Source organism: Spea bombifrons, chromosome 2 (assembly GCF_027358695.1).
Source record: "Spea bombifrons isolate aSpeBom1 chromosome 2, aSpeBom1.2.pri, whole genome shotgun sequence".
In the NCBI taxonomy this organism is placed as follows: Eukaryota; Metazoa; Chordata; class Amphibia; order Anura; family Pelobatidae; genus Spea; species Spea bombifrons.
The window spans coordinates 82,183,393-82,195,721 of record NC_071088.1 but is presented as its reverse complement, the minus strand read 5'-3'; the positions used below and the strand labels follow the sequence as shown (position 1 = coordinate 82,195,721).

At 39.8% G+C, this 12,329-nt stretch overlaps 1 protein-coding gene across 3 annotated transcripts; it reads left to right on the top strand.

Moving 5' to 3' along the window:
* The first annotated feature begins 235 nt into the window (after nucleotides 1-235).
* On the top strand, nucleotides 236-11,960 carry EIF4H (eukaryotic translation initiation factor 4H). Of its 3 annotated transcripts, XM_053454934.1 has the most exons (8): nucleotides 236-393; nucleotides 3,947-4,134; nucleotides 5,162-5,226; nucleotides 5,316-5,412; nucleotides 6,482-6,535; nucleotides 8,889-8,942; nucleotides 9,807-9,950; nucleotides 10,182-11,960. In XM_053454934.1, the coding sequence occupies exons 1-8, from the start codon at nucleotides 335-337 to the stop codon at nucleotides 10,319-10,321; spliced, it is 801 nt and encodes a 266-aa protein (XP_053310909.1). In that variant the 5' UTR covers nucleotides 236-334; the 3' UTR covers nucleotides 10,322-11,960. The 3 variants fall into 3 exon arrangements, with proteins under 3 accessions (XP_053310909.1, XP_053310910.1, XP_053310911.1); XM_053454935.1 differs by lacking the exon at nucleotides 8,889-8,942 and having other exon boundaries at nucleotides 237-393; XM_053454936.1 differs by lacking the exons at nucleotides 6,482-6,535; nucleotides 8,889-8,942 and having other exon boundaries at nucleotides 237-393.
* The last annotated feature ends 369 nt before the right edge of the window (nucleotides 11,961-12,329 follow it).

Genomic DNA, 12,329 nt, shown 5'->3' with positions numbered 1-12,329 from the left:
AAAATAACGTCACCTGTTTTTCCTGCTGTATCTCAGCACAGGCCATGTCATAAGGCGCGGAATATCATTTTTTAGCGCTTTGAGGGTTAATCTCACTCACGCCAAGGGTCACAATAAATGTTTGAGGTGCAACGCGTACCGTAGCTTTAAACTAGTTACATAAACGCAGGTATGCATCCCACTCACATCCCTCGTTTCAATACAATTGCTTCCTGCACACGCTGCGTGTGTGTTGTGTTAGAGTCAGGCACTTCCGCGGGCAGCCCTGCTAGTGCTATATTGCGGGGTCCTCGCTGGCTGGTCGCTTCGGCTGCAGAGAGGAGAGAGAGCAGCAATGGCGGAATACGATACATACGACGATCGGGCCTACAGCAGCTTCGGGGGAGGCCGAGGGTAAGGAAATACCCGGGTGGGGGAAATTTAGATACGGAGGCATGTGGGGTTTGGCCGATGGACTTTGTTCGAAAACCCCGCAGCGGTGCCGCTTTAATGGAGCGAAAAGAGGAAGGGTTGGGAGGCGCCACCATGCAGCTTCGTAATATTACCGCACACATGTGTATGTACCTATGCGGTGGGCTACATTGTGGCGCCCGATAACAGCGTTACGGAGCAGCAGCTAGAGGGGCGATCGTATACATAGTAACGATTGCGCGTTATAATTGCATCTGGAGCTTCCGCATCCACGGGTGTAAAGTATACATGTCTGTAAGTCGGGGCCAGCTCCCTGGCTGATGCGATGTGGATTTGATTCAGTCATGGCGTTTAAGTGCCATAGAAGCCCACGTAGCCGCGTGGTGTATGTATTTGGCAGGGACGCGCATAGTGGGCAGCGTGCCTCTCACCCACAGCGCGCACTGCGTCCGCCGGGCTGTGTAGTGGGAGACGGAGCTTTTCCACACGAAAACACGCACTGTGTTTTCGTGTGGAAAAGCTCCGTCTCCCACTACACAGCCCGGCGGACGCGTTGTCCTAGCCGTGTATCCGAGTGAAAGGCATTTTCCCGGGAAGGGCGGCAAAGAACTGTAGGGGGAGCTTTTCTCTTCCTCCCCAGATCCTGAAAACCCCGCACAGTTTAATGGGCGGGTGTAAACAATTGCTGGGCTTCCCTTCACGTCTGGGGGTACACTTCTTACTCGATTACTGCTTTCATGTGTTCCCAAGCAAGGCCAGATTACTTGGGGGTTATTAGGGAACAGGGGATGCAGGGGGCTTCTAATGGCATATAATAATTATACATGTATTGCTATAATTTGTGTTCGGGACCGCAACGTACATTTTCATCAATTCTTCTGCAAGCGGGATCATTCTATAGAAACATAGAATTTGGTGGCACATAAGAACCATCGAGCCCATCTAATCTGCCTGTTTTTCCGGCTGTTAAGACTCCAACCTTAATCAGTGCGTGGCCTTGTCTTGGATTCGGGATTACTTTATGTCTATGGCGTTTATTGCAATGGTAATATTACTTTTCAGACTTTGTAACTCTTTAAACAATACTCTTCATAAAAACACGAACTAAAGAAGCGGTTTTGCGTTTCCATGGTAACAGCCTTTTGGCGCCTGCTTTTCTTTTACTTGGCAAGTGTTTGTGATAGGTGGGGCACAATTTTACATGATTAAAAGAATGATTTTGAGGAAAGGCTTCAAGCACCATTAACCATTTGACTGCAGACCATAGAGCAGGCATCCTAGTATGGCTGCTTCCTGCCATGGTAACAGATGCTGCGTGCGGGGGGGTCATTTGAAGATATTCAGGTATCATGACGCCGCAAGTGCCACCACCAAACCTATCCCACCCAGTAAGAAAGTACGCTGTTACAGAGGAATAAATTAAAATCACACAATAACAAACCAGTGCCAAAAGAGAAGAGGGTCCTGCTCTTGTGAGCTTACGGTGTGTCTAGTCGGTGGTTGAGGGCAAGCAAAACAGTAGGAGAGGACTTTTTGGATGGGGATGAGTTCATGGGGACCAGATAACCTGTAGAGGTTTTTGGTCGTCCCAAGTGAGGCCTGGGAATTTATAGGGCTACCTCACAAGTGGTCAGATAAGGATGCAGATGTTTCCCACCTTGACTTAACAATTTCAATGAAGCCAGAGAAGAGGGCACCAAAGTTAACCCTCTGAAATCAGCAGGGTATAGAGACAGTTGGGATAGAGACATGCCGGGTGAAAACACAGGGTTACAGCAGGAGATGAAGGGTTCAGGGGTGGATGAGATGCACTGAGATAACCATACCTATAAGAAGGAGATGGTTGAGATTCATACAGATTGCCAGGTGAGTAGTTGGGTGAAAGCATGAAGACCAAGGGTGGATGTCTGGATAGTCCACTGCAGCTACATGTCCAACCAAAACACATTGCTTTACTATTATTTCATCTATTTGTAAGCAAAACCTGTTCTGATAAGCTTTGTGCACGTTGGAGGAACTCTGGATCAGGAAAATTAAATCTTTGTTCCTGGCCTTAAACAAACCAGATATTGAAACTGACTCATTGGTGCTGTAGTCAAGCTGGATGACCTCAGAGGGTAAAGGTGTTATGTCATTTTTTTTCCCTTTGTATTCTGTTTTGAAAGGGGCAGTATTTGATTTCTCTTTGGGTGTCGGTGAAGTAAACAGTGTGCTTTATTGACTCGTGTCTTTTGGCCAGATGAGCAGCTTTTCCTTTTTCGGCCCTTTAGTCCCTAATGCATATTGGGCAGCGCTGGTGTTTTTATCTACACGTGCGTGTGGCAAGAGACATTTTATCTTTACTTCTAACTATCCATTGGCTCAGATTGGGTTGATTGAAAATCCCCACCCATTAAGATTTGTGCTATTATTTGATGCTTCTCAAGCCTGTTGTCTGTGTCCACTGAGGGGCTTGGAGCTTATCTCTTATTTCATTTGGAAATACTCTGGTATTTCCTAAATCCAGGGCTACTGTTGGTCCTTAAGGATGTTTGAAAACCACTTGTAAAGGGAATGCCTAATGTAATGGAAGGAAGGTGACGTGGTCACCCTACAATTCTCTGGAGTATAGAACTGTAAAATTTGTGAAACATCTTCTGTAAGGCTTTTCACATAACATCTAATTTGCAATCTATATGATAGTGGTAAATCTGTTTGGGTTTCTTTGGGGGTCGGGGGTTAAGAGAATTACAATATCTATTAGAAACCACAGTCAGTCTTGTCCTTATTTATCCGTCTGTTCTCATTTAGTTCTAATAAGACTAAGTTTTAAATATTTCACTAATACAAATACTTGGTGGATTGCTTAACTTAATCTATATAATGTAATAACAAATGGTTGACCGCTTATTAACATTTTGGAAATGATAAATTCCCTTCTGCCTTCTGGTATGGGTTCTTTTGTTGGACTGCCTGCCCTGAGCATGGCGGCAAATAATTCTGAATGTGAAACTCTGTAGTACTTATTAATATATCTGTCCGGTTGCTGCAGGTCTGCGGGGTGCTATCCGTCCAGCCAAATTACAGATCAGTCTGCGAAACTTGTTCCAGGCTGTTTGCAAACATTGCTGTCTGGAGCAGATGTAGGTCACGACTCAACTGTAGTCTTGGATCTGCGTTGCCACAGTTTTCTGGGTGCTGTCAGAAATGCTTACATGCTTCGCTATTTGCCTCTGTAGAGAGAATTCCATGTGTCTGATTCTTGTGCATGAATGGGATACTTTCAAAAAGAGCACTGTAGTTAGGGGTAATGCTAATGGTAATTATTTTAATGGTCTGTTGCTTGTGGGACACTTCCTCCAGCACCCATTCTTTCTTTTCCACATAACCCCTTCCCCTCTTTTTTGTTTTTCTTTCACTGCTTTTGTCTATTACGTTTTCCTCTATTTCCGTTGTTTTTGTTTTCTCCACTTAACCTAATTGCCAATGCTTTTTCCACCTCTCTGCCTGTTAACAGTCTATAAACCCAGTTTTATTTCCCTTACCTTTATTATAGTTCACGACGTGGTGACGCGGGCCCAGGTCCCCGCAAACAAAAAGAGCTTCCCACAGATCCACCCTTTACTGCGTATGTTGGGAATCTTCCATTTAATACCGTGCAAGGTGACATAGACACAATCTTCAAAGAACTGAGTGTAAGAAGTGTGCGGCTAGTCCGGGACAAGGAGACAGATAAGTTTAAAGGTAAGAACATGTGCTGCCTCTCAGCGTTGTTTTGAATGTTGGTGAACAAAACTACGTTCTTTTCCAGGAGCAGGGTAGATTACTTGGGGCACAGTTAATCAAAGTGTTAAACTGAAGCGTCCAAAAAGTGAGAGCCTTTAGGCTATAAGACAGCTGTACCCACACATTGAAGTCTCCCAGAACGCTTGTGCAATGTGTAATAAGCTCACTCACCTTTCCCAGGAGCATATAATGCTTTACTGTATATCTTCTAATTTAAATAGTGGTGTATGAGGAGGGCAATACAGGTGCCCGAACAATGTAAATATAAAATGGGTAACATTATACCTTCGGTAAATGGGTTTTAAAGTACACTGATGCAGTGTAAACGTGCAGGGCTGTTTAGGGGAAGCGAACAAACCCGAACACTGCTTGCTTTCTCAAAATCTTAAATACTGGGTGAACTATTAATGGCAGATCCCTTAGATTAGATTAGCATTGTTAACTGTAGGAGTAGGCCTTCCTTAATCATAGAAACTTTTACGGCAGATAAAAACATTTTGCCCCATCCAGTCTCCCCACTTTTCTTTATGTAAAGACTCAGACCTTAATCAGTCTTTGTTCTAGTCTTAAATTAAGGATTAGATTTATGATGGTCTCATGAATGTTTACATTCTCACTGTATTATTGGTACTGTTTACTTTCTCCTACGCAAAGTCCCTCACTATTGGTTACGATTACAAGCCCTGTATAAAACCTGTGAAACGGTTCTCTAAAAAACCGTTATTGTTGTAGATAGTCTATTATAATCCCATCAATACGTAACTGTTTCCGGATCTAGATCCAAGGACACCTCTGAAATAACTGGATGAAATCACTTTTTAGCTGACTTGGTAAACATTCTGCGTTTCTAACACATCGGAACTAGGGAAAAGTGTAACTTTAACAAATAGGTATTTACTGTACATTGAGACATTTGATTTATGAGTTCCGATAAAGTATTTGACATGTGACTGTGTACGTATTTAACTTTTATTTTTGGCTTCAGGGTTTTGTTACGTGGAATTCGATGACCTGGAATCGCTTAAAGAAGCCTTGACATATGATGGAGCAGTAAGTTTTATTTATTTATTTTTATTATACCCTTTTTACTCTAAAATGCCATTGAAAGTTCTTATTTTGCTCACTGGCTTTCTTCATAGCTCTTAGGTGACCGTTCACTCAGAGTGGATATAGCAGAAGGGAGAAAGCAAGACAAAGGTGGATTTGGATTCAGGAAGGGCGGGAATGATGACAGAGGTGATTGTTTTGTTCTATTTTGAAAATGTTAACCAGATGTAACCCCTTAACGATGGATCACGTTCCAGGCACGTCACGGAAAAAAGTTATGGACCAATGACATGCCTGAAACATCATGCCGATAGCCGAGCTTAGAAAGTGATTGCTTTCTTCTCTCAGATAGTGTTGCTGCAATGCCTTGTCGAAGTGTGTAGTAGTAATTTTTTTGCTTGTAATTAAATTACTCCCCTAAACTTTGACAAGGGCTGGAAGAAAGTGCATGGACAGTGTTAAAATACCGACATTTGAAATAGCCTGGAGTGTCTAGTTTTCAAAAATATGGCTTGATGGGGGGTTAACTTTAAAGTAGGCATCTTAAAAGATGTCCCAAACAGGACACGAGGTCAGGATGGCCAGATGTTAAAAAAATGAATTATTTCATGGAATGTTTTAAAAAAAATAAACATGGGTTGACCAACTTTAAAGGTGTCCCAAACAAGAAATAGATGCTGGCTGACTAGAAAAAGTTTTGAAATGGCAATATGTTACTTGTATTATTGCCGTATAACTCGCAAAAAGAATAACCCAAACAAATTTACATCTAAACTCAATGTTAAAACAGCCTCAGTCACAAAGGGTACAAAAACTTTAATAAAAAAAAGGCACAGTCCTTAAGGGGTTAAAACAACTGTTGAATTGGTGTGTGTGTGTGTGTAACTTTTTCCCTTCTATACTCATATTGTATACATTCAAAATAATATAGTAGTCCTCTATGAACTAGAACAGAAGAATTTGTTCTTGGATTTGTTTTCAGCTTTATACTGGTCATATTTAGCAGTGCCCAGAGAAAACAGTGAACCTACAACACTTGATGTCTTAATGTTTATTCCAGAAATCTCTAATACTTCATGGACTAAAGTTACTTACAGATTTTACTTGTAAAGCTGTAATACATAAGTGATTTTGAAATGCTCTAAAATGTTTGTCCTTCAGCTCACCAACAAGGATGCTGCAACATACTTTTGCTATTCCAACGATGAGTGGCCTGTTTTGGCATTTGGCTTCATAGTGGTGTTACCTTGTTTTTCAGGAAACGATAGTTCTTACGGCTCTAGAGGAGGTTCTCGAGATGACTTCAACTCTGGTAAACGACACATCCTGTTTTGCTAATGTTTCTTTCAGTGGTTCGTCCAGGTGTTGGGTTCTGCATGTGACTATAAATTACCTTGCCATCTGACCACTATCTTTTATATCATTTCTTTAACAGATATTCTACTTTGTTTACTTCTGCAATCTTTTCCTTTTATTTCATAATGATTATTGCAGTCCACGCATTTGTCCTTCAACAGAATTCAGTAGTGCTTTCTTTATGTAGCCTACGTTTCGATAATTGGGCTTATAACCTGAAACACTGGCTAGCTTTATGCTGCAAAATCTTCTCTATTTTGTGATCAAATACACTTGTGATTAGGTTTATCTTAAATGAGTTATCGTATTACTTCTGCAGAGGCCATCTGTGCTGTCTGCATTTACACTATTTGAATGATGCCTAATATTGATTATTGCGTCTGTGGTCAATACTGCACAATAGATGACTGTACGAAGGGTCATGTGCTGTTGTGAACTGTCTCCTCCAAACATTTTGGATATGGTTCTGATCCAAATTCAAGTACTATAAAATTATATATAATATATGTATATTAAAAACATTGAAAAAAGAAATTCATCAGGGTTGTATAACTCCAGACCTCAAGGACCACAAATAGACCAGCATTTTGGTAAATTCTTGCTTTGAAAACAGGTGACCTAATCCATTCCAACCATTTTTAGTTGCCAGGACTAATGCTTGGATGTCCAGAAAATCTGGTCTGGTGCTTGACACCAGTGGTGTACATGGTTATTTTAATATGACATGGGATATTTTTACTTTTCTCTCATTTATTTGGTCCTACAAATACATGTAACCAGGCAGACTGCATTTTTTCTTTAACAAAAAAAGGTCGTTTCAACTATATCAAGCATTTTGGCTTATAAAGTTTTTGGGATTTTACTTATTACAGGTTACCATTCTACCAATGTCCACAAAAGCTACATTAGTGGGTTGGTACACTGCAGTGCTTTACAGCTTTTAATTAAAGATACGGTTAAGTGTTCCTGACAACCCTGCAATAGAATGCATATTAAAGTACTTTAATATGCATTCTTTTAAAATGAGGGGAAAAGATATACCTGACACGGAAGTTAGAATTTCTGTGGCTAATTTTGGTAGTGATTGGTGGCCAAACAGCTGGATGAAAAGTGTCTAAATGCACCTGATGAAAAACCCTGGGTTGTCTGCATTTCAAAATGTGTACTTAGTTTTTTTTTTTTGGGGGGGGGTATATGTTGACTTGAGGGCTGTTACGCCACATCAAATACCGGCATTTTCCGATCTATGCCCTGCAGTTTCCCTGAAATTAGAAAAAAAAAAGGCTATGCATGATGGGGTAGCATAGTATTGCTACGGCTAACTGATGGCCAAATGGCTATATTGCAGGTGTTTTCTGTTGTCAAAAAACCTTATAACTGATAGAAATGTATGAGAATCCTATATTATTGAGAATGCCACCTGAATTGTTAGGTTTTTTTTTTTTGTTTTTGTTTTGTCAATTCAATTATATTGCGAGGACTCGAACAAGAAAATGTTTTTCTCTGGTTTTGATTAAACTAAATGTTCAACTAAAATATTAAAATGGTTCCAAACCTCCTATTTCTTCTTGAAGAAACATGAGTGCACTATTTACAGAAAAGAGGAATACTGGTTGAACCGAGCAGTATTATTAATTGGTGAGGGAGTATGGGACCTAAATGTCCCTTTAATTAGTCAGGTGTTGGTTCATAAACAATAGTGCATGGACAGTGTTAAAAAATATATGGCTTGATGGGGTAAACTTAAAGTAGGCAGTTTCAAAGATGTCCCGAATAGGACACGAGGGCAGGATGGCCAGGTGTTAAAAAAAAAAAAAAAAAAAAAGGAATGTTAAAACCGCCTGTCACAAAGGGTACAAAAACTTTAATAAAAAAAGGCACAGTCCTTAAGGGGTTAAAACCCAACTGTTGAATTGGCATGTGTGTAACTTTTTTTCCCTTCTATATTCATATTGTATACACTCAAAATAATATAGTAGTCTTCTATGCACTAGAACAGAAGTGTATTTTGCAAGCTTTCTTTTTTTTCTTTCTTGGAATTGTTTTCAGCTTTATACTGGTCATATTTAGCAGTGCCCAGAGAAAACGGTGAGCCTACAACACTTGATGTCTTAATGTTTTATTCCAGAAATCTCTAATACTTCAGATTTTACTTGTAAAGCTGTAATACATAAGTGATTTTGAAATGCTCTAAAATGTTTGTCCTTCAGCTCACCAGCAAGGATGCTGCAACATACTTTTGCTATTCCAACGATGAGTGGCCTTTTTTGTAGCATTTGGCTTCATAGTGGTGTTACCTTGTTTTTCAGGAAACGATAGTTCTTTCGGCTCTAGAGGAGGTTCTCGAGATGACTTCAACTCTGGTAAACGACACATCTGTTTTGCTAATGTTTCTTTCAGTGGTTCATCCAGGTGTTGGGTTCTGCATGTGACAGATCGGAAAATTCCGGTATCCTATATAGCTGAGAATTCCACCTGAATTGTTTTTATTTTTTTCTGTCAATTCAATTATATAGTGAGGACTCAAAGAAGAACTGTTGTTTTTTCTCTGGTTTTGATTAAGCTAAATGTTCAACTAAAATATAAAAATGGTTTCAAACCTCCTATTCTTGAAGAAACGTGAGTACACTCTTTACAGAAAAGAGGGATACTGGTTGATTATTAATTGGTGGGGCAGTATGGGACCTAGATGTCCCTTTAAGTAGTCAGGTGTTGGCTCATAAACAGTAGGTAGTGATTTCTTGACCCTTTACCCTTAATTTATTTTAAGAGCATATATAGTTATTTTGTATGTACACCAGGTAGGCCTGGTAGTAATCATGTTTTGATCAGCATAGGGTTTTTTTTTTAGGGGGTGTTAATATTGTGGTACTTAACCATTTACTGGGCAAATATTTGGAAATTGCTATGTGTATTGATTCAAAACCTTCCATGATGGAAAGCTTGATGACTTGACAATTTAAAGTATTGTATTTTATTGTCTTAATATGTTACAGGATTTAAAGTTACTGTATTGGGTCTGCTTGGCTGATTTTAATATCAACCGTTCTTTTGACGTCTTGGTGTATTATAACTATAACAAATGATGTCACCGTTTTCCTGTATTGTTCCTGTGGTGCACACAAAGCTTCTTGTTATACAGGTCATGTTCTGGCTTGGGATTTTTATTTATTTTAACTGCTCTGCCGCTATCAAGTAAGAACACAGATTTTTATTTCTTGTTTCAGGCTTTAGAGATGATGACTTCTCAGGAGGCAGAGGTACGCGTGGTGGTCCCCCAGATCGGAGAGGACCTCCACCACCTTCAGGACCTGGGCGTTACAGGGATGCACCACGCCCTGGTTCTGCGGACTTCAGAGAGCCAACAGAAGGTTTGTAGTAAATGTTGATTTACCTTCGGTTAGGAATTGTGCTTAATGGATAGTTTAACCGATAAATCATTGTTACAAATAATAGTGATGACAAGAACCATCTGGCAAACCAAATGGAGGTTTACAGATTTTGGAAACGGCAGTTTTTCTCTGGAAGGTTATTGGAGGGCTAACATTAACAAAGTGTATGTATGATTTTTCTTTTCTATTTTTCTTTTTTTTTTTATATAGAGGAAAGGGCACAGAGACCACGACTTCAACTTAAACCTAGGACGGTTGCAACGCCCCTCAATCAAGTTGCCAATCCAAATTCTGCCATCTTCGGTGGTGCTAAGCCCAGAAGTGAAAGTGGTGGAACAGAAAAGGAATGAACTGAAGGTTGGGAGGGACAAAGGGGAGACAGAGTAAGCTAGTCAATCTGGAACATCAACCCTGCAGTTACCATTCCTGCCTCCTGACGTTAACCCCTCATTCCCTCCTTCTGAAAACAGAGCTTGTGAATGCATGTCAGCTGTTAACAAGTGGTTTTTAGTACATTCTCTGCTTTTCTGTAACTAGTACCTGCTTTGTGCTGTTTCCACACATATCTCCAATATAATTCAGTGAACTTACCTGTAAGGGAAGCTTCTTCCAAGACATGAGGAATTTGTTTTTGGATTTGACAAATGCAATTTTCTTTCACTTAAATACATTTCTTTTAATTTAGGAGCATCACATTACTTCTATCATTGCTTCTGAATTCTTCTGTTCTTTTCTCTCTAGCATGCATGTTTTGCTCACTTTTGCCAAGACTCTGCAAGAAGGTAGAATTTGATTACTTCTGTAAATTAAAGGAAGACAGGCACCTGGTATTATGTAAACTGACATCACACGAATTTTCACAAACATTTCCCCTTCACTTTGTGCATATTAACATTTTATACACTCGTGTGCATGGGGAAAGAGTTTCAAAACCACATTTAAATATTTTAATGTAGGCTTGTTATCTACATAAGTAATCTTACCAGGTTGTAATGACCACCTCCGTGTCTCGTTTACACTATTTCTGTTTTCACATTTGGATATGCAGCATAAATGAACAAGAGGGCCTTGGGTACAGGAAATTCCCAGTACAAGGAAACTGGCATTTCTGACACCCAACGACATAAGCCCGATAGATTTTATGTAGCTTGTAGTTTTAAAACCGATAATTAAAGCATTTTTTTATTTTATATAATGGCAAAGCTACTCATTCAGCCTTTATTAAACTGCTTTTTATGCAGATGGTCAAATTGCAAATGGAATGTGTGCTGCAGTTACCATTCCTTGCTTGAAATGTGAATGGCTCCATGAGTTCTCTTAGTCATGGGTCCTAAACGGTATATCTATATTGGCTAGCTCTGCCGCTACCAGCAGAGCGATATACGTTGTCATGCTAGCATATGTCATGAGAGACTGATTTGCCTTTTTCTCCCCTGAAATCATCCTTCTGTAAAGTCTCAGCAAATTTAAGGTGCATATTTCTTCTTTCAGCAAGGGCTCAGTTTTGGTGTCTGCATTTAAAATGGAAACTAAATACTTCAGATAGTGTTAATGCAAATTCATATATTAAAAACAAAATCAATGCTCTTGCTGCCAAGAAGCAGTTGTGTGACAACAACTCTGGCAGCAAAAGTATTAACACCAGTGTTAATAAAATGTACCTCCAGTGTCTGCAAACTAGTGTCCCTTTCCCTTTCTTTCCTTGCTTCTGTACACTCGCTTCGAGAACCATTTGTTAAACACTAGTACCTAAAATAAGGACATGCTTTGTGTGGCGATGTGATACCTTCAGATTACTATAGATCAATTTCCATCTGCTGTGTGTGAGAGCATTAAGACCAAGCAAGACAACTTCACAACTGGTCTAAATATTTGACTTTTAAATGGGATTCCAAATATTCTACACATTCTGCTTCATGACAGAAGGTACATCTACGGCTATGGTATTTTGTGGAAGATCTTTTAAATAAAACAGAAATGAAACCTTAAGCCTTTGTTTTCATTTGTCTTGAGCCACCACCCTGGATTGATGCATACATTTACCCATCTATCAGTGGCATGCGAAGAGCAAAGCAGACAGACAATCTCAAAAGTTGCATCTGTTAGGATTCAAGAGTAGAACAGGTTTCCTAACAAATTTGGTCCTAAGATAAGGATTGCTAGTGTTCCTGTAATCCAACATTTTATTTCTGCCAGTTGGCACTGGCACATTCTCTGTGCCCTTGTTCTGTAGTACTTAAGGTGTTCTTAGCGTTGAATTGAACACACCTTTTGGAAGAATTTCTAAATTAAAGCTGGTTGGGCTTTAATATGCTACAGACCAGCTTCACAGCAACAGTATATTTGGGAGATTGAAAC

Coding starts and splice junctions, on each gene's coding strand:
- EIF4H (XM_053454934.1), top strand. CDS start 335: ATGGCGGAATACGATACATACGACGATCGGGCCTACAGCAGCTTCGGG. Junction 5,413..6,481: donor GGGCGGGAATGATGACAGAG/GTGATTGTTTTG, acceptor CTTGTTTTTCAG/GAAACGATAGTTCTTACGGC. Junction 9,951..10,181: donor CTTCAGAGAGCCAACAGAAG/GTTTGTAGTAAA, acceptor TTTTTTATATAG/AGGAAAGGGCACAGAGACCA.